The 25,842-nt window shown below is 33.2% G+C and overlaps 1 protein-coding gene across 2 annotated transcripts in view; it reads left to right on the top strand.

Moving 5' to 3' along the window:
* The window catches only part of CNTN5 (contactin 5), a 1,277,333-nt gene that overhangs the window by 984,889 nt on the left and 266,602 nt on the right, over positions 1–25,842 (top strand). For both annotated transcript variants that reach the window (XM_038568215.1, XM_038568216.1), the window contains 3 exons: positions 4,029–4,165; positions 5,958–6,087; positions 8,794–8,944. In XM_038568215.1, coding sequence (XP_038424143.1) covers positions 4,029–4,165; positions 5,958–6,087; positions 8,794–8,944 — 418 coding nt within the window. The remainder of the gene's footprint in view (positions 1–4,028; positions 4,166–5,957; positions 6,088–8,793; positions 8,945–25,842) is intronic.

The following is a 25,842-nucleotide window of genomic DNA, read 5'->3' as shown; positions in this document are numbered from 1 at the left end:
TCTTCCTTCCACTAGTCTAGCTCAGCACTAGTAGGAAAGAACAAAGAGCTTTACTATTCAACTGTCTACTTTGATTTAGTACAATGTTTGATAGAACATTACTGACCAGAAAACATGGATGTCACGTGTCTAAAAAAAAAAGAAAAAAAGTAATAGTTTAATTCCCAATGTGTAACATGTATATATACACATACATAATTACATATATACTTATATATATGTAAAATAAGCCTCTGTACTGACTTTTCACTTGACTCTTATAGTTTTAAAGAATGAGCTATAGTCTAAGTGTGTTTCTGTGCTGATGTGCTTATTAGATACATTTCCACCATGAAAAATATATAAAGAAATGAGAGAGGAGAGATTAAAGGACTAATGAATAGGCAACAAATAGTTGCCAAGAACTTGTTTTATTTTTTTTTAATTTATGATAGTCACACACAGAGAGAGAGAGAGAGAGAGAGAGAGAGAGAGGCAGAGACACAGGCAGAGGGAGAAGCAGGCTCCATGCACCGGGAGCCCGATGTGGGATTTGATCCTGGGTCTCCAGGATCGCGCCCTGGGCCAAAGGCAGGCACCAAACCACTGCGCCACCCAGGGATCCCAAGAACTTGTTTTAGATGCTACTCAACTACTAGGTACTTTACATGCATTAACTTATAATAACCCGGGATACCCAGGTGGCTCAGCAGTTGAACATCTGCCTTTGCCTCAGGGCATGATCCTGGGACTCCAGGATCCGGGACTCATCAGGCTTCCTGCATGGAGCCTGCTTCTCCTTCTGCCTATGTCTCTGCCTCTCTCTCTCTCTCTCTTTCTCTCATGAACAAATAAATTAAATCTTAAAAAAAAAAAACATAATAACCCTTAGAAATTAATATTTCTGCTTGACAGATGGGGAAACCAAGGTCTAGAAAGGTCAAGGAGCTTATTACTATATGTCCCATTAATAATAAGCTATAAAAGCAGATTACAAACTAGAACTGCAATGACACCAGAATTTGACACCCTCAACTACAAGGAGGTCACTGATACTATCTCTCAGTGAGATATTGAGGAGCTGAGCTAAGGCATGGGTTGGATGGAGAATAGTTAGTTGCTCTTAACTCATCTATATTGATATTAGAAAAAAAAATCCTCACCATTAGTTCTCATTCTTTTTTTCTTTTCTTTTTACCCCTTATAATGGTGGCCTAACAAAAAGATAAAGAAGTTACTAGGGTTTTTTGTTGTTGTTATTTGTTTAATTCCAGGGGCAGTATAATAGGACATTTTTATTTGTAGAATTGTTGGTAGAGTGAATTTAAGTATTTTAATTACATGTCTATCTCATCTATTAGATTTTGAGCTGACAACAAACAGACATTGTAACACACTGAAGAAGACAAGAAAGCAGAAATTATTTCTTCTTAATTTCATTCATCACTTGTTGGTTCCTATGACAAATTCATGTTGGAATCAGGACTCTAAATTAGGGAAATTTTATAGAATTATCCAAATTATGCTTGAAGAATTATTATTTTTATGTTTTCCCAAATGACACAATCTGTTTTTATTTTAATAATTCTTTTATTCCTAATTTTTTTTATTTTAGTAACTTTTTAAGATCTCTTTTCAACTCCCATAAGCTGCATCTACCAGCATGAGTTGTAGCACATTGAGAGACATATCAAATATAGTTACCCTAAAATAATAATATAACTAACCAGTATCCTTTAATTAATTTTATATGTGGAACAGTGTTATGTTCTAAAACGAATGTACATGTCATGTCAACTTTGCTCCTCACGATGTTCCTATCTACATGAGCATCTCAAATCATAAACAAATGAAAAATCCAATAGCAGTTTAAGTCAGCAACAGGAGTAACAAGCTACAATATGATTATTTTCCAAGAGACTAAGAAGTAAACATGTCCAAAGAAGGTGCCGATGACTTCCTTTGGAGTTTAGGGTTAATAAACCTTACATAATTTAGACTAAACTTTAAATTATTAGTAGAATTAAAAGAGACAAGAGAAGTAGAACATTCTGCATGGATTTAAAACTTTGAAGGAAAAAAATAAAACTTTGAAGAAGATAGATGAAGGGTGTGCTTGGGAAACAGCACACTTGTATACTTGGATTACAAGGATCATGAGTAATATGAAGTAGACTGGCAAAGTAAAACAGGAGAGCATGCAGAAAGTCCTAATAATAAAGTAGAGTTTAATATTGCTTTTGTATCTTACCATTCCTACCAGTATTTTTAGTATATATGACAGATAATATAGGTAACTATAAAGGGAATGATTTTAGAAGCCAGGCACAAAAGTCAGAATTAATATTTGAAGCTCACCGTGGTAAGATTTTTGCTTGACAGCTCATAGGCTTAAAGTTGAATCTCAGAGTGTGTTCAAAGGCCTACAGATTCTGACTACACCAAACTAAGGCTCCTTAAAGACTAGACTATATTGCCTAGAAGACCAATGAGCTACTGAAAACAAAATTCCCATTTAGAGACCGGTAGAAGCCAAAACACAGTAGGAATGCAACAAATGCTTCCAACTCATTTTTTAATATGCCCAAGTGGAATAAGAGAATTATATCCTGCCTGGAGTCAGAAATACCTGACTTTGAACATGATTACTATCCCTTATTAATTGTATAACCTAGGGTAAATTTTTTTAACCTCTCTGAACCAAAGTTTCCCGATTCATAAAATTAAATATGTTTGTTCTCATCAATGTTATAGGAATTAATTGATAATGTAGTTCAGTGTCTAAGACTAGCATTTAATAAATGAGAATTCTTTTTCTCTTGCTCCTTCTCCTCGCTTCTAAACTGGTTAGGTTTTGGACATCCATTGTGCCTTTAGACCCACTTTATAGTGTTCATATGCAGGTTCGTTCAGTACATCTTCTTTCTTGTGCTATCATATCCTATGGCACTGACTATATTTCCTCTACCACAGTATAAAGAAAAAAATGTAAGTCATAGATGCTCCTATATCCCTGATAACCTCTAAGACTAAGGAAGGATTAAGTAGTATGAGGTGAATGAATCAATGATCAAAGTCCTCACTATCACAAAATAAAATGTTATACGTTTTTTTTTTTTTTTTTAGATTTTTTATTTTATTTGTTCATAAGAGACACAAAGAAAGAGGCACAGACACAGGCAGAGGGAGAAGCAGGCTCCATGTGGGAACCCTGATGCAGGATTCGATCTTAGGACCTGGGGATCATGACCTGATCCAAAGGCAGATACTCAACTACTAAGCCAATCAGGTGTCCCTAAAATGTTATAGGTTGCTAAAGAGAAACAATTATTCAGTTCAACATTTTTTCATAGTTATTGTTTCAGTTGTTATAAACAGAGTATTTGTGGACAAATAGTCACTTGTTTTCAGTATTTTTATTTTAAAAGTTAGCCAATAAAGACACTATTCTGTATCGTATAGATTTTAAACAATTATATCTTTCTTGATAAAGTAATTTTTGTTGTAATTTTGAAAACTTTTTTTAAAGTTTTTGAAAAATGCTAGTAAATATAGAAAAATTTTACACCAAGTGAAACTTGAATTTACAAATTATTTTCCCTGTACCATTCAAGTTCTTTTAGGAAAAACAAAAATAAAAAAACAAAGCAGCTATTCAGTAAATAGACATGTTGTATTATTTCAACTTGTGCAAATTCTGCCCCAATACCTGGGAAAAAAAAATGATATCTCTAAGTACCTGATTTCCTACTGTACACGTTCTGATTACTTGGGGATACTATAGACACTTGCTGTAAATTTGATAAAACAGTAAGATATACTGACCTAGCTTACAAAAAGTGTTTTAAATTGTCAAGAATTCTCATTGCTTTATCTTTTTACACAGGAAATAGAGTTCTTTGTGAAATGCAATGCTATGCTTCTTCCAAATACAATTATGAGAATTGATAATTTATTTTTAATGCAAGGAATACTTCCATATAAATTTTGAATTTGGTAGAGTGTTTGAAAAATGAAATCACCTTTCTTTAATGCTTAAACTCTTACAGCTTATCCACACTGGGTGGAAAAACTGAATGACACTCAGTTGGACAGTGGGAGCCCTCTTCAATGGGAATGTAAAGCTACTGGAAAACCCCGACCCACATACCGTTGGCTGAAGAATGGAGTGCCTCTCCTGCCTCAGGTACTGTTGGTAACTGTTAATCTGTTCTTGTGTAATTTTAACCAGATTTCACACAGGACAAACTATCCTCTTTTTGTCTTATGGGAAGTCATTTCTTATTTATGCCTTCTAGTATATATGAAGTAAGAACTATAACAGATACATAAATTTCTTAATTACCTCATTACTTTTTTGAGTAACATTGTTTCTTTAAATTTTATTCAATCTTAAAAACTCATAGAAAAATATCAATTATTATCATAGATTCATTGCTATTTCCAGCTGACTTCTCAATATCATTTAGCTGGTTACTGTCATCTTGCAGATGGCCCAAGTAGTAAAGTGACTTGCCCAAGATCACATTTCTAGTGAGAGATGAGACCATAATAGAATCCTAGCCTTCTGTATCTTAGACACATTTTTCTTTGACAACCTACTTAACAGATTTAGAAGACTTAAATACATTTTTAGTAAATCTACTGCATGTTTTTGAAATCAATTACTATTTCATTTTAGAATAATGGTAATAATTTTACCTAATTCCCTTGCTGTGGCCTTTGCAGGAAGGAGAGAAAAGAGAGAATGGTTCACTATTTATGGCCAAAATGGAGGGATGTTATATAAAGTTAAAATTTTAAACACGAGGTCCTGCCACTGCCCAAAGGTCTCTTATCTGCCATTTACCTTCTTGGGCTTCAGTTTGCTCCTTTGTAAAAGAAGAGATTGGATCAGATTATCCCTATAATCCCATCTAGCTCCAACGTTCCTTTATTACAAAACCAGACAAGTCAAACAATACACAAATACACAAAAGAAATACACACATACGAAGAACTATAGAGACATTAAAGAAAATTGAGGGTGTGAGACTCCTGAGACATTGATTCATTGTCCCTTTCCCTCTAATTTCCTAGGAATATCTTGAGAAAGGAATACACTGGTCATATTTTCTACTTCCCACATCCAATTAAATTCTACTGGCAGATAATACTTCTGCAAATTGAATAGGCTTATTTTGAAAATTATGTAAAATTACTTGGCATCTCTGATGATAGGTAAAGCACCGCTCAATAAAATTAAAAGAATGATTGCTTGGCATTAAGTAGACAAGGCATCTGCTTGTTTAACAACATTTTAAATTTCAAATTTGTTTTTGAAATGTGCTCTTGGCTTCACTTGACCTCAATTTGCACATGCATAGTTTTTTTGACTTCTGTATTAAATTTTATCCAAAAATGAAGTTAATATGTTTGATAATTAATATCAAACATAGTTAATAATTTTATACAGATTCCAGTTAGTAGGCAGTTTTTTCTAAATTTGTTGGGAGGTGAGAAAAAGGCAAACTTCTGACCAGATTAATATAGTAATGGGATTCTTGTTTTGAGTTGGGTTATTTTTAACTTTGATCCCACTTGTTTACAGTCACAATTATTACCAAATGCCACATGTGAACCTTCTCTTCTTCTGTAAAATGAATTCAAATAAAAGTTTCATCTGTTGATTATACTTCACAAACTGAACAAGCATACCAAACAAAAGCTTCTCAGTATAAAAACAAAACTAAAACTAAAACGCATAAGAATAACTACAGGAAAATATAGTTATAATATCTTTTCTGACCAAGAAATAATTATAATTTACAAAAGGTATTTTATCATAAAATAATGAATAGTAAATTTGTACTGCTAAGTTGTCAAATAATGCTCAACTGCATTCATTGGAGGCTTTTGGCCCTTGGTCTAGGAGAGAATAACTGCAAAATCTGTATGATTTTTTCACTTTCTATACCTACTTCTTTATTTTATTACAGAATAGGATTGAGATGGTTAATGGAGTATTGATGATCCACAATGTGAATCAATCAGATGCTGGAATGTATCAGTGTTTGGCCGAGAATAAATATGGAGCCATTTATGCCAGTGCTGAGCTGAAGATTCTAGGTATACAATTTCTAAGCAGATAAATAGGAAGAATGTGTAGCTTCTTTTCATGCTATAATTCTTACTATACTAAAGCTTTTTGATGTGATTATAATAACCTATTTCATGACTTGAAATACTGTGTTTTGCTGATACATGTTTTTTAAGCTTAAGGGGACAAGTTTACATTGTATACAGTTTGTCCCTTAACTTTTCCTTATAAGGTCTTTCTAACTTTAGTTTTAATAAGTTTATTCAATATCTTTTCAATGATATGTAAAAATCACCTAAGCAATATATGTTAAGTTAAAAAAAAAGAATATGTTGAGGGCAAGGGATCATAATGTACATTTCCAGCAGCCCTTCCATGTTCCCATAACAATGCTTAATATTTACTCATGAAGCTCTTACCTAAGAGTAGGCAAAACAACACTCCAAGGTAAAGACAACAATCCAAGGTAAAGCACTTTCTCATCATAGGATATCAACCATTATCATCATCCTTATAAGAAAAGGATAGCTTTTCTGAGGCTGAATCCAGCTGTCTTGGAGGGTTGCAGCTTTGATAAGGCACTAGCACTTCACTATTTAAGTACTACAGGAAAGATTCCATGCAGTGGAATAGGCTTCCCAAATTGAGCATGTTTGGGCCACTGAATGGATTTCACTTTTTCACATTCTAGTTTCCTCAACTTTGGTCTGGGATGTTTCTAATACAAAGAGAGAGACTTAAGTGATCATAACTCATTGTTTCCCAAAGTCAGCAAGAACTCACTACTTGCTCTGCACTACAATTCCCAAAGCACAGTATTAACAGAAATACTCAAAAGCTCCAGAATTGGGGAACTTACCATTTACACATTAGCTAAATGTAACACACTATAAATCAGCTTATTGAATTATGAGTGTTTGCACTTGAAATTTCTCCGCATTATAGTAAACCCATCTAAGAAAGATACATGAGTGAGCATTACCATTTCCTACAGCCTAAACAATCAAATACGAATGTATTTTCATGTCAGCTCACACTCCAATATTTCTGAATTAAAAAGCTAATTCAGGGGTGCCTGGGTGGCTCAGTAGGTTAACCATCTGACTTCAATTCAGGTCATGAGCTCAGAGTCCTGGATCGAGCCCCATGTCAGGCTCCCTGCTCAGCATGGAGTATGTTTGTCTCCTTCCCTTCTTGATTTGTGTTCTCGCTCTCAAATAAATAAATAAATAAATAAATAAATAAATAAATAAATAAAATCTTTTAAAGCGAAAGCTAATTCAGGCTTCACCTAGCTGGTAGTTTACCCAGAAATACTCTCAAATATGTCCTTTTCTCATTCACTAGACATATTTTCAAAATTACCTCTTGTAAGTTCTGTTCCTAGTAAGCAAGCAAAATCATTACCTGCAGTCACAAAAAGTTCCTTCACTTTTCTTTCAATTCTCAACCCATCTTAATCACATACATATCTTTTTTTGTATATATATAGCTTTTGGGTTTTCTTATTTATTTGAGAGAGAGAGAGGGCAGGGGAGAGAGAGAGCACAAAGGGGGTAGAGGGAGAGGGAGGAACAGACTCCCCAGCTGAGCAGGGAACCTATGAAGGGCTCAATCCCAGGACCCTGGGACCATGACCTGAGCCAAAGGCAGACACTTAGCCAGCTGAGCCACCGAGGTGCTCCAACATGTCTTTTAATATTTTTGTGCCATGCATTATACTAATCTATAATAGACATAAAATACTAATGAAATATCCATTAAGTTATCAAAATTGACTTAAATAAATGTCTCAGATACAATAGACTTTTAGACATATCTCTCAGGTTTCTGTAAGTCTCAGAAGTATCTTTGTGTGTGTGTGTGTTGGTCTCTGTGTCACATGTTCTTTTAGTCCAGTGTCCTCAGCCCACAGCTGCGCAACAGAATTAAATTGTGAACTTTAATTAAAAGTAACATCATGTAAATCTAGTGAAAACAATATTAATATTAATGAATGATCAGACCTAGTTGAATAATTGCAAACAGTGAAATAAATCTTTTAATTGAAACTTAATCCAATTTTTAAAAAACATTTAATTTTGTATAATATTAAAGTAAAATATGCATTAAGAGTCATAGATAGGAAATGGGTAACACATGATTATCTTCTTCACACATGGCCTCCATTTTTCCAAAGGAAAGCTCCAAATAGGGGATCCCTGGGTGGCTCAGCAGTTTGGCGCCTGCCTTTGGCCCAGGGCGCAATCCTGGAGTCCCGGGATCGAGTCCCACATCGGGCTCTGGACATGGAGCCTGCTTCTCCCTCCTCCTGTGTCTCTGCCTCTCTCTCTCTCTATCTATGTCTATCATAACTAACTAACTAACTAAATAAATCTTTAAAAAAAAAGAAAGGAAAGCCCCAAATAGATGTTTTTGACCAGCCCTTTTATCTTCTGCTCAAGGTGCTCATTAGTCTTTCACAAGTAAAATTGATAATCATAATTAAATTATGTCATATTTTGAAACAGTCTTTGTCTATGGGCTCCACAGCATAGAAACCATTACCTGCCAATTAAAGCAGCCAATAAGATATCAATTAATTAGTTTCAAATTTTGAGTTAGTGCCTTTTACATGTGTAGATTCCTGTGATTTTATTAGAAATGTATCCTACAAGAGTGCAAAATCTTGATGAATCATCTATTAAACGTTATTGCCATTGCTTCTGGTAGAATTAACATTTTCGTTTTCATAGCTTCAGCTCCTACTTTTGCACTGAATCAACTGAAGAAAACAATAATTGTTACCAAAGGCCAAGAAGTCGTCATAGAGTGCAAACCTCAAGGCTCTCCAAAACCAACCATCTCTTGGAAGAAGGGAGATAAAGCAGTGAGAGAGAATAAAAGGTTAGAGGTCTATTTCATAATTTAAACTCATAAAATCAAACTTTTTGAAGTTGCAGATGATACAGAGTATACAAGAAAGAGTTTGCAGTATTTTGAATATTTCATGAACAGATTAAAATATGATTTTGTCTATATAGTGATTGAAAAGAACCCAAAGTTCTATCTCAATCAATATGGTCAGACTTCTTTGCCTCCATGGTGTTTTATTTAGCACCAATGGGAATTTCACCAGGTTATGAAGAAAAAAACACATTCATTAAGCTAGTTATTTTTTATTTCATCTTGAATCTGCTGATTTGGAAATTCACAAGTTATCTATAAGTTTTAAAGTTTCTGTTATTATTTTAAGGTTAATATTTTAAAATGATATAAGCATGGATCTTTTGGATAATGACTTTATGGCAGAGTACTTTCAAGTGAGATTTGTGTCTGGGTTTGCTGGGGTTTTTTCAGTCTTGTTTAGGCAAAATAATATAGAGTTACTTTAGTTGCCATAGGCAAATTAGAAATATGCAGAGGAATATTTAATGTGTAAAGATTTGTTTTTAGTAAACAAAGCCAAAGGACATCATAGGAGTACAAATGGGGAAAAATTATGAGAGAATCAAATCATCATAGGACTATGTATGCCAAATTCAAAAGCCCAAGCTCTACTAATCATTAACATATTGGCATTGCAAATGGTGATTCAACTTTGACAAAATAATATCTTCTATCATGTTGAAATAATAAGGTTGCATAGGTCATTTTAAAAGTTTGTTTTTCATTTGCTATAAGGATAAGGAGTTTATGTCTTATTTTATGTCTGTCTGGATCTAAGTTATCATACAGTATAAGATAATATAAGCCAGGAGTCCATTTGAATAATTCTTTAAGTAATTTGGGAATATTTTGAAATATTTGAAAATTTTCTTTAGAAATTTTTTTTCTTTCCCATTCTAACCTGAGAAACACTGACTTAAATAACCCATTTCAGATGAAATAACTTACAGACTGATTGGGTTTAGTTCAGGCACAAGGATCTATTATGCCTGGAAAAGGTGACCACCTGGGATTGAAATGGGTTATGTTGGGTATTTTGTTTTGAAAGAAAATATCTTTGTTCCTTGGGGCAGGGGTCAGGGCAAAATCACAAACTGTGAGATCAATACTATATATGATAGAATTGTATTTGGTTGAATTGCATATAGTAGAATTGAAATTTTTTTATATTGATGCTCATAGAAATTTAAACAAACAAAAACAAAACTTGGCACAACATTCTTAAAGCAGAAGAGAATATTTTTGTATAATAAGATCAAATAATTTAAACTGATTATCATTTATTTTGAATGCACTAAAAATTTTTATATCATCAAAATATATTTGTCATATTGGTGCAAGCCACTACATCTGAAATGTGCTACTTTGTGTTGTTTTTAGGTGCCATTTGAGTCTTGTCCTATTTATTTCAGTTTACCATAGAATGTTCCTCAAAAAGTATTCATAGACATCATATGATGAGCCTTAAAAATTAGGTAGCATCTCATTTGTCAAAGCAAATATATTGAGAGAGGAACAGGATTATGAATTTTCTGTTACAATAAATATAAACATACTAAACTTTTTTTCCCATAAGTTGAAAAACAGTTTGTAAATTTTCCAGTTTTCTTGATTCCTTTTCTCCTCACTTCTGTCCCCCTCAGACTAGTGAGACAAATATACTAGCTTCAAACTCAGGTCACTCTATTTTCCAAAAGTCAAATTCTTCTGGTCAAAGTACCATTCAGGAAGGAGACTAAAATGTGAAATATTTGTATTTTTTTAAGAGTTTATTTTTATTCATGAGAGACACACAGAGAGAAAGGCAGAGACACAGGAGGAGGGAGAAGCAGGCTCCATGCCCATGCCGGGAGCCTGAAGTGGGACTCGATCCTGGGTCTCCAGATTCACGCCCTGAGCCAAAGGCAGTGCTAAATCGCTGGGCCACCGTGGTTGCCCCAATATTTGTATTTTTATTTTTCAAGTAAAAGCAAGACTGGACCACATATAATCAGCATTTTGCCTACTCCAATCTGAATATTGTTTGTAAACTCTGATCTATATGTTAATGTTTGTTAACTGATTCAATTTAATAATTCCAGAGGAATCTTTACACTTAAGATCGACAGACACACTTGCAAAATATTGTTTCAAAATACTGTTTTTACCAATATACAATTTGTTACTTTATTGTGTAGTGCCCGGTTTTATGAATAATATACTATTTAGATATAAAAATATTAAACATCCAAATATTAAAATAAGAGGCTAAGATTTAAACAATAGACAAATTCCATCAAAGCAGTGTGAGAAGGCATATGTAGATATATGAAAAATCATGCATTATAAAAATATGAGTGGAAATTTGAAAATTAAAATTTAAAATGTACACATACATTTCTTAAAATAGAATACCAGTTACTTATGACACTTTATTTTTTTATAGAAATTTTTGTTCACTTCTCTCTGTTACAAAGCACACCAACTGATAAGAGTTGTGAATATAAATTTAAATGGAAAAGGAAGTACTAAAAAACTGTTAAGGTTTTGAAAAGTTTGTGTCATGTATATTTCACATTAGGAATACAAATTCAAATCATGGTTTATTTTCATGGAATACAAGTATATTTATCATTCATGTGACCTACATCAATTAGGTTTTCCACTCATCAACCTATAATAATTGAAAAAAAAATGTTAAATGAATTGGTCTTGTCTTTCATTCACAATTTTCAATTATTTTGAATTCATTTCAAATTAAAGATTGAAACAGCAAATGGCAATTTCCTATGTGGGCTATAGAGACTAGTATTATATTGGAAGAAAGGAGAAAATAAACAACGTATTATAAAAGAAACATTCAAAGTGAAAAATACAGCACTTTAAAAAGCATAAAATTATGTGCAGAGCAATAGCACATTGTAATGAAAGATGTTAATTGCAGAAGTATGACATTTTATTATTTGAAAGCATGTCAGAAACTCAAATTAAAAAATAGAATTTAGGGCAGCCTGGGTGGCTCAGCAGTTTAGTGTCGCCTTCAGCCCAGTGCATGATCCTGGAGACCCGGGATCGAGTCCCACATCAGGCTCCTTGCATGGAGCCTGCTTCTCCCTATGCCTGTGTCTCTGCTTCTCTCTCTCTCTCTCTCTCTCTCTGTGTTTCTCATGAATAAATAAATAAAATCTTTAAAAATAAATAAATAAAATAAAAATAAAAAGTAGAATTTAAACCTATGCTCAACTGCAATTTAACTCTAAACTATAAATGCAATGTTATAACAACAATATTATAACAACTAAAGGTTAACAATTGATTATTTGTTTTATCAACAGACTACCAAAGGTCATATTGATTTCTCTTTTTTTGCCAAATTTTTATTGAATCTTTCAAATTTTGTTTTTTTTTTGTTTGTTTGTTTTGGAAGGGGATCTTGTTTTTTTTTTCTTTTTTATATTTATCTGCTCTACTAAAGAAATACATAAATCATTATCTTAAAATTTAAAATTTGATGAGTAGTAACTAGAACATGATATGAATTTTAGAAGAACTCTGATTAACAAAGAAGTTGCCAAAAAAAACAAAGAAGTTACCTACTTATATATTACAAAATATTTCATTCATTTTGTTTTGAATGATGCAAATAAAGTATATATGAAAATAGGTTATATTAGAATTTGAGTTCTGTGTAGTTATTTCTTGTTTATATCACAGAATGTTCAATATGAACTGCTTCTCAAACAGTAAATCATATTAGTATTGATAATGATGATAACTGCTAATAAATCCATAGCACTTATAATTTATGAAGCACTCTAACATTGTGGGTGACAGTATAACTCAATGTATAAAGCAAGACTCAGTTGCCCTGATTATCCTGTAGACTATGAGTTTTGCTTACTTATAAAATTATTTCCTTACTTATAAAATTTGAATTCAAAAGAATAACCACATTGAATTGTGAGACTTGAAATAAATTTTGTAAAGTACACTGTCTGATGTAATAAATGCTCAATGAATGTTATCTGTGATGATATTGATGTGCTGTTGCTGATGGTAGTGGTGGTGGTGATGATGATGGTATCATTCAAACTTTTGATTCTTTGAATACTAATGTATATTTCTGTTATCAGAAAGTTTTACCACTCCCCTTTCTTTCTCCAGTAATTAAGGGAATGGATTCTAAAGATTTGAGTTATTATCTGGGATTAAAGGAGTCTTTCCAGTCCTCCATGTGATAAATATGTTATTCCTTAATCTATGTCTTTAAATTGACATTATTTGTCCATCAGAGCCTCAAATCTACACATCATCATTCCTGGCATGGCCATTCTCATCAGCCTTTCCTACTCCTAGTCCAGTATCTCTCAGATAGTTTCTGATAGCAGACTGAACATTCAGTTGTTCCATAGTCTGCATTATAGGCCATGTGCAAATAGGTGAATATATGTAGAGAGTTAATGAAAACAGAGAAGCCTTTTAAAGATTTTTTTTTTTTTACTCTTTGTCTTTGTCTTTTATTTTTTTCTTTTAAGGAAATTCCAGGTTTTGCCTCGTCACTTTTAGAGATCATCAGCACACATCCATTTAGATTTATCAATCATGTCCTTTTTCATACTAAACTAATAAGCTCCAGGAGTACTAAGATGTGAAATGTTCCATGGAGATTTTTTCCTCTAGTATACTTTCATTCAAAATGTTCTGCTCATCAAACTCATATTGGATTTTCACTTCAGCTCATTATTTCCATTACTTGGCCATTAACTTTTGTTAAAACATAATCACCCAGAAGCACTCCAGCAGTGCACAAATATTAAGCCTTCGTTATTACATGTTCATTTTCCTGTACTTTTTGTGGACAATCTTGGCTAAAATAAAGAATACATAGTTTTTGGTAAAGACACAGGTTTTTTGTTTTGTTTTATTTCCCTTCCATCTGCACATATATAAATTATTATGGAACGCCATGGAATATGCCATACATGTTTAAAAATTACTTACAATTCTTGAAATACCAAACTGGTTTAAGAACCAGTTTTCATTTCTAGGCAGAGGGGGGTACCAATTATAGAGATAATGGACTATAACTCAAATGTCTCCTAAAGAAATCCTGCATCCAAAAAATAAAAAAAATAAAAAGTATCCTATGGAGGGACAGTATTATGGTGTAATTTTTCTTTTATGGGACTGTCCAAAGTCCTTTGTAATATCCCCATCCTCACCAAAGGAGCTTCAGAACAGTGAAATTTTCAACTTACTCATTTAACACATGCAGAAAATTGTCCTTGAAGTACCCATTAGTTGACTTCAAGTGAGAATTCATGTTGTGTTTATTTGGCAAAAATGATCAGGCTTACATACTGATTCACAGATATATGGAAAAATTTATATGTAGTGCATGCCCTAAAGGATATGGTTACTGAGGGGGAAATAGGGTATTATTTTTCTAAAGAAGAGGAATTCATAGGGATAATTCGGGTCTTTTTTTCTGTCCTTTTGTTTCCATCTATGTGCTGTGTTTGCTAATGAACAAGCTGTTTTGTTGTTTCCTCTGTGACAATATCTTTTGCATGTTAAGAACAAAGAACAATGTAGGCCCTAGATAACTTGTTTTGAGGTTTGTTTTTATTTTGTTTTGTTTTGGGTTTTTCTTTCTTTCTTTTTTTTTTTTTTTTTTGGTGTCTAAGAAATTGTATAATGAAAGAAAATGAGCATTCATATATCAATAATATGTCACTTAACTTCCTTTGTAAATTAAAATCTATGCTTTCAAAGGAAATAAAATGATCAAGATGACATTATTTATCTAAAGGAAGAGAAGATTGATAACTGACCTCACAATATTTAATATCTATGAACTGCTTACAATATACAATGTGTTATCACTCAAGGATGGTGACTTATTGTTCCCTAGCTCCATCAAGTTTAAGGAGATGACGGAAAAGAAGAAAATGACCTCACATTCATTGTGGATGAAGTTAGGATGCTGACTTCTGGTTTCAATGAAAACTAATGGCAGAAAGCTTTGCCTGATTAACCTTCACCACCTTCCCTTTAAAATGCTAGTAAAAATACAAAAAGGGGGAAATGCAGTCTAGCAGCACTAGAAATTATGACTATAGATAAATTATTGGCCTCTGAGAGGAATCAGTCCTTCAAGTAAAAATGGGCTCAATTCAGAAATGATCAATAACTTGTTCAAGTCTAGACCTCTGAAACTCAGAAAAATCAATAAGAGCCAATAGAGGGAATCTTTCACTAACCTCCACTTTATTTCCCTCTACTAAATTCAGTAATTGAGCCTCACTACCAAGCTTGGCTTGAAAACCTGCATTGCACAGAAACCGTTTTTAAGGTGGCAAAACATTACTCTCCCTATTCTACTCTATCAACATTAAATTCAAAATAAATTTGGAGATTATGAATCCAGCATGGTGTGAGAGAAGACATAAATCGTAGGATTTATGTGATTCATAAATAAACAATGATGTCAATAAGCAGTGATATAGTTGAAGAATACTGAATATAGATGAAGAATATTGAAATTCATGGATTCTGGAAATCGTATAATTATATATACTACTTTTAGCCAAAGAAGGATTACACACTGTTTCAAAATTTTCAGGAGTCACGTTACCTCTACATAAGATGTGAGAAGATGAGAAGGAACATTTTGCTTTAGTCTAGTTCAATTGCATTAGAGCTCTACTAACTTCTGAACATTTGATATGGGTTTGTTCAACTGACTAGTGCCAAGATTTATGTCCAAGGAAGAGACTCTGGGGCACTGACAGAAATAGCAAAGGGACATAAGGAAAACCAAAAACCATTTCCAACAAATAAAACCAGGTTGGTAAACATGGGGGCACAAAAGAGTATAAAGCACAGAGACTGTAAATATATTATAAATTGTTTACAGGTTATCTCGAAGAAATAGATTATGTTCAATTGTAATTTTGTGCTTTTCTGTATTTTACAAGTTGTATATAATTATTGTATGTCATTGTACATATACAGTAGTATGTACAATGCAAATTATTATACTAATTATTTATATTAATTAGTATAAATACTAATTATTTATACCCTGTGCTTATAATCTGTAAGGAAAGTTAAGGTAAACATTAAAATTTGTAGAAGAAACATTCTTAAGTTAAAATCACATATATTTCTAATCATAAAATTCAAATAATTTAGTTTTGATCTGAACATATGAAAAGATAAAAATACTAATCCATCCCGCTACATTTTTTCCATCTTCAAAGAGAGAAATTACTTGATTTTGAAAACAGCTCAAACTCCTTGGCCTAGTCTTGTAGAGGTGTATTACAGAAGAATTGATGTAATTTGCCCTAGAGATTCCATTTTAATTCCATTCGAATATATCCTTCTCTTATTCTACCATTCTTTCAAACAGACAATTGACAAACCTTCACTCAGACAATTGACAAACCTTTACTCAACAGAAAATTAGATTTTCAAACTAATTGAAGTATATGGTTAACCATTCACCCTGGGTTTCTCTCTTTTCCTTCCTTCCTTCCTTCCTTCCTTCCTTCCTTCCTTCCTTCCTTCCTTCCTTCCTTCTTTTTCTTTTAAACAATGCTGAATTTTAGGTCTTTAAAAAATCTCAAATAGCAAACATCCTAAATTACGCTTTTCATTCTCCTCCTTCTCCCTCCCTACATAAACCATGCCTTGCCATAAAACCAGAAGAATCTTTCCAAAGCACAGCTTCGACTGTGTCATCCTCCTGCTGAAGCTACTGATCTGAATCTTTTATTGAATACATCCATAATCCATGAGTATACTTGAGGCTCTCCATATTTTTCCACATTTACTCATTAATGATCTAATAAATATAAGGTTGAAATGTGAATTATATGCCATTTTTTTGTCTGTTAAAAATGAGTGAAAAACAAGAATTTCAAATGATTCTACCTAATATCTTAAGGACCTACATGTCATAATGCTTGGTGTAGGAATGGAGTTATGAATAAAACACACAAAGTATTACCAGCATGGATTTATTAACTATTCAGCTATCTTTCTCTCTGCATGTGTCTGTCTCTACCCAATTCTGTCCTCTCCACAAAAAATCCTAAATATTGTAACTTCAAACTACATGGATACTCACAATTCCTCAAAACAGATTCTTCATTTTCTTACTTGATAACCTATACTCAAACTTCCACCCTTTCTCTCCTCACTTCCACGTAGCTTGCTGACCCCTCAATAACATTTGAAATCCTAACTCAAAGGAAAACTTTTCCTTTAAGTTTTCTCACCACTGGAAATGCTCAAGCTGACATAATTACCAAGATGCTGCAGTTAGTGGGAAGTTAGATAAATGATTTAAGTCAAATTCTGACTTTTAATTTAGTTTCAGTATGTTCCAGTTCACAACCCTCTTATTTAGATATTGTCATCTCTGACATATACATTTTGAAATTTAAATTCAAAGGGATAAAGTGACTTCTTCAAAGTCATCTATCACAAGTTTTATAACTAAGCTTGCTGTTAGTCAATGATTCTGTGATGATACTAACAATCAATTGTTTAGCAATGATGCTGCATTTCAATCTACTTGGAGAATAGTGATAGAATTCCTTCTCAGAGTGATAAGGATTCAGTTTCCCAGTCTATACTCAGAAGCTGTATGATCCACTTCATAAGGTGTTTTCACACATACATACACACATATTCCTCACAAAAGTCCAAAAAATCATCCAAATAAAGAATCTAATTTAAATATAATTTTACTTACAGTTAAGAGACATGGTGCCCAACTGAAAACTAACATACAGTGGCCAAATTTTCATTTTACCTTTATTTTTCTCTTTCCACATTTTACTTTTTGATAAGCTAGACTAATCTGGTATTGATTGGCAACCCAATTTAAGAAATATTTATTGTATTTTTTCAATGATACATTGATCAATTGATGAAATATTATAAGCAAAATAATTCTAAAGATGGGGTGATTATGATGTTTTTGCTCTGTGCTTTTATAATTTTCCCATGATAGATCTACACTGTTTTGAGAGGTATTCAATGTTTCTTCTTTTTTTTTTTTTTATTCAATGTTTCTAAAGTTGATCTTCTTCAGACAATAAATAACCCCACATAATTCAAATTTACTGAGTAACAATGTGCTCACACCATGCCAAACATTTGAATGGGAATGGAAAAGCAAAAGAACTCTCACATTTTCAAAAGATTCAAATGAGATCAAGTAGAATAATTTGATCTCAAATCTTCAGATTAATGACATCTATTTGAATACAGAAGACATACATGTAAGAAAGCCTCAAATTATTTGTTGATAATATTTCCCAAATTTAAGGTTACAGAAAATCTAAAAGTTCCTTTTCAACCTTTTTTTCCTGATTTTACCACCAGTTTTTGTTTCCACTTTAAACAAAAAAGTTAAATATAACAAAACAAGCCTTAACTCTCAATGGAGATAACACTGAAGAAGTCAGTTAATTTAAACTGTAAATGGCAACAAGAAAATCCTGGCTCTGTTGTGCTATGAACACCTCCAGTTTGTAGCATTAGATCGCTAGCTAATTACCAATTTAGCAAACAGTTAATAAATTCCGCTTCTAACAATGGTTCATTTACCCCAGTTACTATAAATTGCTGCATAAGTTGCCTGGTTATGCTCTCCACATAGGCACAAGTTGAACAATTCATTAATTGCTTAAAGGCTTTTCTTTTCCAAAAGCCCCCCAGACTACAACTTTCAGCTTAATTTGTCCTTATAACAAACAACATCTAAAATACTTGGGAACGCAAGCATCTATATATGCTACTGACTGATCCTACCTTCCCAAGTGACTCTTCATTGAGTATACAGTAGTGAAAGAGATAAGATTCTGAGAATGTTTAGAAGAAAGTATTTTATAATGGAGGTTTTTAGCTTCCTCTGAGAGTTACATAGTCACTTGTTTTCAGGTTTTGCATAAATCACGATCTAATTAAACTATGGTTGATTCATAATGGAAATTAGAATGATTACCTTGATGATAATAAAAAACAACCTGCAGATCATTTTCATAAAAATAACCTAAACAAATTTTTATTGTTAGCACGCTTATTTTGTTTTGGTTGAGTAACAGAATTGTTTATGAATTGATAAATACATAGATACAAAGATAGATAGATATAAAAATATAAGATGACCGCTATGTTTTTAGTTGTATATGGAGGTTTCAGGGTACTGGTTTGTTTTTTTTCTCTCTTTCTAATTGTAAATGGTAGCTCTCCTTCTCTTTTCCATAATATCATGTTATCTAGACACTCTTCTATTCAATTCTATTTATTTCAGTGTAAACAAAATTTTATTCAAAATAAATTGAATGTAAGACACTATACCAGTCATTCCAAGACAAATAAGAGAGACTTCCATTTCCAAAGGAGGCCTGCCTAATAGGCAATAAAACTAATGCATAGATAACTATAACACAAGATATTTAAGGTAATAATAACATAGGCTTATTAGCACAGGATACTTAATAGATAATATTTAGGTATTATTAACAGGATATTTAAGATAATGATAAAATAACTACCCTTTATGGAGAGCTGGCTATTTTATGTATGCACTACTTTACTTCAATCTTCACAATAAAGTAATATTGTAAGGAAATATAATCATTCCTGTTTTATTTATTCTTATTTATTCATTCATGAAAGACACAGAGATAGAGGCAGAGACATAGGCAGAGGGAGAAGCAGGCTCCATACAAGGACCCCAATGTGGGGCTCCATCCTGGATCCCGGGATCACAACCTGAGCCAAAGGCAGACACTCAACCACTGAGCCACCCAGGCATCCCTCATTCCTCTTTTAAATAAAATAATTGAGTCACAAAGAAATTTCCTAAGCTAACACACATAAGAAATTGGAGAATCGGAAAGAGAGCTTAATTATCTTTGGATTCAAAATCAATTCTGGTCTATTCCATTGTACAAAAAACTTTGAGAGTTAAGAAAAAATAAAAGAAAATCTTATTGGAAGATGAGAGAAAACAGGAATGAACTGCCATTTGAAATGGTCCTTGAATTTTGGATTTTGACACATAGAGGTACAATGTATTTTATTTCTTTTTAAAGATGTATTAAGTTTTATTTGAGAAAGAGAGCCTGTATGAGTTGGGGGAATGTGGGGCAGAGGGAGAAGGAGAAAGAATCCTCAAGCAGACTCCCTGCTGAGTGTGTAGTCTGATATGGAGCTTTATCATCACAACCCTAAGATCATGACTTGAGCCAGAAAAAAAAGAGTCAGATGCTTAACCAACTGAGACAACCAGGTGCCCCAGAGGTAGAATGTGTTTGAGAAAGACAGTTCAGAATTTGCAAAAGAAATCATGAGTCCAGGACAGTTTTATGAAAAGTAAATACTATTATTTGGCCAAGGTATAGATTATGTGTAGAAATGGAAATAAGCTGGAAAGACTGAACAGTTGAAGACAAATTGAGGAGAATTGGAAAGAAAGATTGAATTTATATTTAATTTAGTAGCCAAAGGATAGTCTTTACAAGACTCAATTCAACATCTATTTTGGGACATTTACTTTTATTATATAATTTTAAAAACTGTAATTAAGTTTTATATAACAGAAAACTGCACCAAATGTCCTAAAAAATATGTATTAAATGATGACTTAATATAAAATAAATAAACATGTTACTTAAATGTCTTGATTTTATCAATGAGCTCACAATAAAGTCAGGAGGAAATGTTAAAGCCAGGATCTGAACTTATTCTGGTGATGAAACCTGTGTGGAAGTTGATTTTCATACCCAGGGAATTTGCTGATACTGAGTTTGGTTGGTGGGCTGAGAAGAAGAAAGACAAGGTCAGGGCATAAAACTGAAATTTATATAAATGAATCCACTCAGAAAACCATAAGAACAATTCATGATCTCATGTCTTAGTTCTGAATGCAGAGGGGAAATCTTCCCCTTAGGTGTTGTGATTAAGGGCCAGGAGCCCTAATATACTATGTAGTTCAATGTAGGACTTGAGTTAAGGTCATCCCACACAGGACATGAACCCAGGCATTTGAGGTACAACAATGAACAAAAAGCAAGGGAAGTATCGATATGTAGGTAAAGGTAAACAAAAGTTGTCATATAAAACAATAATATCTTTAATTTCAAAGCCTAGGGGGAAAATCAAAGACTTGAAAACAATAACATGATATATATGTAAAATTTTATACTAATATCTATACTAATATTTTAATGATTAACGAAGCTTTTACTAAATTATTTCATGTTTCATTTAAGGGACAGAGAACATAAAACAATTTAGTAAAAGTATCCTTAATCATTAAGATATTAGTATAAGTATTGAGCTAAAATAAAAATCTAACAGTCGTATGTTTAAAGCATATGAAAATAGGAAAGTTAGAAGTTAAATATTTATTGGTTAAATACAAGCATCCCAAAAAATGTATTTAGCTGCATCAAAACCAGAAAAATAGCCTATACAAGAAGCACAGAGATAGTCACTATAAAATATATATGTAGAGTGACCAAACAACAATTTTCAATCTGTACCTATCTCATAACATTGCATCACAATATGAAAAATAAAAATTAACAGTTCTATAAGAAGAAATAAGAGAATCTACTATTCTAGATAATTTAACATATCACTTTTGTATTCCAGAAGTTAGAGGAAAATTTATGGCTTTATGTAATTATATTAGAAAAGTAGAAAACTGAAATTAAAGAACTAAGCATCTAAAGAAGTTAGGAAAAGAACATAAAATTAAACTAACAGAGAGTAAACAAGAAAATAATAAAAATAAAAATTAAATTATAAACAAATATCAAGCACAATGGTAAGATTTGATAAAGCCAAATATTGGTCCTTTCAAAAGACTAAAAAAAGTCCCATATTTCTAATGATCTAGAAAATGAGGGAAAATATTTTAAAAATTAAGAGAAAAAATTAAGAGAAACAAGCACAGATTCTGCAAATTGAAAAGGTAATAAAAGAATGTAAGGAATAAGTGAGTGTCAACAAAGTAGAATACTTATATAAAATGGATAAATAAAACGTAATTTCCCAAACTGACTCTAAAGAATTGGAAAATCCCAATAGCCTATTATGTTAAAAGTTAAAAAACATTTATATACACGCACTCAAAAACCTGCAGGCCTAGACACTTTTACTGGAAAGTTCTACCAAAGAATAAATGATTCTAATTTTACACAGTTATTTCATAGTATAGAAAAGAGACCTAACTAACTAAATCTATCAAGGAGAGTAGGAGAAATAAAAATACAAATCAATCACTTTCATGAGCGTAGACATAAAAGTTCTAAATGAAACATTTGCAATTAGAAAGCAGCAGAATCTGAAAAAAGATACTGTGTAACAAAGTTGAGCTTCATAGGAAACCAAGTTGGTTTAATATGGGAAAACCAATTAATATAATTTACCATATTAAAGATTCAATAGAAAAATGATGTTTGTCTCAATAGAATAGAAAAAATATTCAATCAAATACGTTTATTTATGATTTTAAAAAATCTCATAGCATCTAAATGGGATAAAAGGAAATCTCTAAAGGTATCTTTTAATAGATGATAAAGAGATGACAGATGATAGATTGGTGATAGATAGATAGATAATAGATGATAGGTAGATGATAGATACATAGATAGATAGACGAAGTTAGAATAGTAAGATAGAAGCATTCCTTTTGAGAATGGGAAATAGACAAGAGTTCCTGCTATAGCAGTCCCCACCAGCTCAGGAAAAGAAATGTATGAGGATTAGAAAGCAAAAACAAAACTTTTTTATTGGTAAAATATTTAACTTGATGCATTGAAATTTCAAAATAATCTATAGAAAAACTACTTGAACTGTTTAGAGACCTTAAATAAGTTTCTAAATACAGAATCAAAAAAATTTCCATTTCTATACAGTAAAACAAAGAGTGAGAAATTGACAAGGACACCAAGGAAGTTACTTCTGAATAGTTGGCCTTGGAATAGTTTTGGGAGGGACAAATAACATACCTCTGGGATTAATGTTCTAATTTAAAAATCTATATTTAATTAAAATATGCAGTTGAATATACTCATGAATAACTTTTCCTAAACTATATTACACTCAAGGCCCCATATTCTAAAAGTTACTTGCTTTATTCCCTCTTTTCTGATGCCAGAAGAGCATCCTTCCATACAAAGCAATTATAGAGACAAGTAGTTTGTGCTTGGGATTTTCTCAAAACAACGCAGAGAATTTGCAGTCTCCCTCACTGTGCACAGAGGCAATGTCACTGGGTTGAGATAACTAATAATAATGACAGACAATAGTAATAGTAAACAACTCCATTGTGTGCCAAGGAGTATAACTTAGTAATGTAAGGAGGGAAAAGTTCTTCCTTTAGCCTTCTAGGCCTTCCAGTTGGACTAAGAACACGAGACAGGTTAATGGCAGGAAAAAACTAAAGTCTTATGTGCACACAGTGGCCCAATAATGAAATTGAGACCTAAAGAAATAACCAAAGTGGATAATTTTTATACATTTTAGACAGAAACACAATAAATCTGTGAGGAATTGGCAGGATAAAGAAAACAGCTGAGAGTTTTAATCAGTAAGGAATTCTAAGCAGATTTTAGGCTGAGGTAGTAGCTGTGGGACCCAGGAAATTGAACAAAAGCCCCCCCCCCCCCCCCCGGAGGAGCAGAGCAGGACTGACTCTATTTGGGGCTGCCCCCGCCTTGGCCTTGTGCCGCCTGCTTCTTCCTTAGGGCCCCGCCCCGCCCTAGTCAAGCCCAGGGCACACCCTCACCGACACCGGCTCAGAGGACCAGCGGGACTGGGCGACTTTCCGCGCATCCCATGGGCCTCGGGCCCCTATAACGCTGCTGCCTCTTAGCTCGCGTCCAAGTCCCTGCTCCGCCGCGTCGGGTGCGCTTGGACCCAGGCTCGAGCTTGTAATCAACCCTCCCTCGTGTGTCTGCATCCGGGTCGGCTCCTCGGTGGTTTCTCGGATTCGCGATCTTGGGCACAACAGTAGATTAGAAAAAATATAATAAGATTTGTTTCTATAGCTTTCTTAGCTTTCAAGTTCTAATTTCTAGTGATAAGGATGTCTTTTCAGTGTAGTATAGGGTGCATATTTTTCATATTATTTTCTGCTTTCAGAGGGACAGAGGAGAATCTGAATATCCTTGCCCCAGTTGTTTCTCCAATAACTTTTATTTAAAATAATTAATATGCTAAAGTGGCACATTTTTGGGGTGGCCTGCCCTTGGCCTCTATAGTGCTTCATAGATGTTATTTCTTTTAAAGGTGCTTTCAATGTATTGTGGGATGTGTGGGTTCATGTGCATACAAGTGAGTAGAAATGCAAAAAGGGCAGACAGTGTGAGAATGTTAGTATAGATCTGACTATGGTATTGTTTGTGCTTTTCTAGAAAAATATATAGAATGTTTATGGTTTATCTATAATTTTGTTTTCTGTGCTTCTTGTTTTTCTGTTGGAAAGATCATTTTATATACGTATATTTTGAGGGTTTTCTTTTAAATCTATTTTAAGATTCTGGTTGACATTTTAAAGTTGACTGAAAGAAGGAAATGAAGAAAGTTGAAATAATATTTAGAGAATTTGGGGCCTCTCATTTCATGATAGTTATTGGTAAATACATCAACTTGAAAAGAATTGCTTATTTGTAAGATGTTTAATTGGACCTCAATTTCTTTTTTTTTCTTTTTTTTTTTTTAAGATTTATTTATTTATTCATGACAGACAGAGAGAGAGAGGCAGAGACACACAGGCAGAGGGAGAAGCAGGCTCCATGCAGGAAGCCTGACGTGGGACTCGAGCCCGGGTCTCCAGGATCACACCCCAGGCTGAAGGTGGTGCTAAACCGCTGGGCCACTGGGGCTGCCCTGGACCCCAATTTCTTAATATTCATTATTTGTTGATATCACTTTTGAAAATTAAAAAAAAAAAAACTGAATAGAAGTGAACATCATTTTTTTACTAGCTGTATGATTTGAGCAATAACAACAACAACAACAAAAATAATCAATAGAATTTTTTACAGGTTTACAGCAGGCCAGGAATGTCTGAATTACACATATTAGCGCATTCACTCCCACAAGGTTGGTTTTTGGCTCATTGTCATTTTACAAAAAAAGAAATCAAGCTATGGAGATGTGAAATAATTTGACCACAGTCATACAGTAGAGGATGGTGGCAGGCTTTGCATCTTGGATATATAGTCAAGGCTTATGCTCTTAAACAAACAATACTGTATCTCGTATACAAAGCTTACCTCTCTTTCTGAATCTCAGTTTCCTAAATTGTAAGGTGACACTAGTGATAACTAACTCAGAAGATTTTTGTGAGACTACCCACATAATCCACAGGGTGTTTTCCGGTGTATTGTCTTCTATAGCCTCCAAACAGGCCTCTCTTTATCTGGCCTTGTCCCTGTGTAATATTCTGTACCTGGCAACCAGAGTTTTCATTTAAAACATAATCTGAATCATGCCAGTTTACTTTTTGAACTTCTCCAATGATTCCCTCCTTTATTTAGGATAAAATTAAAACTTCATATTATGACCATGAGATCCTATACGAGCTACTGCTGCATTTCTTTCTCATCTCATTACTCGTCTCATCGTATTGGTTTTACTCATGAAGGTCCACGCCCACCATCCTACTATGTATGGTGTGTACATAATAGACTCATCACTGTCTTAGGGCAATCTATCTCTTATTTCCTAGCTTCAAACGCTGTTTTCCCATAGCACTATTATCTTCTTCTAAATATCTAGGTCTTGGGTCAAATCTTATCTTCTCAGAGGCATTCTTGGTTTTCCAATAATAGAAA

Source organism: Canis lupus, chromosome 21, assembly GCF_011100685.1.
Source record: "Canis lupus familiaris isolate Mischka breed German Shepherd chromosome 21, alternate assembly UU_Cfam_GSD_1.0, whole genome shotgun sequence".
In the NCBI taxonomy this organism is placed as follows: Eukaryota; Metazoa; Chordata; class Mammalia; order Carnivora; family Canidae; genus Canis; species Canis lupus.
The sequence above is the reverse complement of the archived record's forward strand: the minus strand, read 5'-3'. Positions and strand labels throughout refer to the sequence as shown.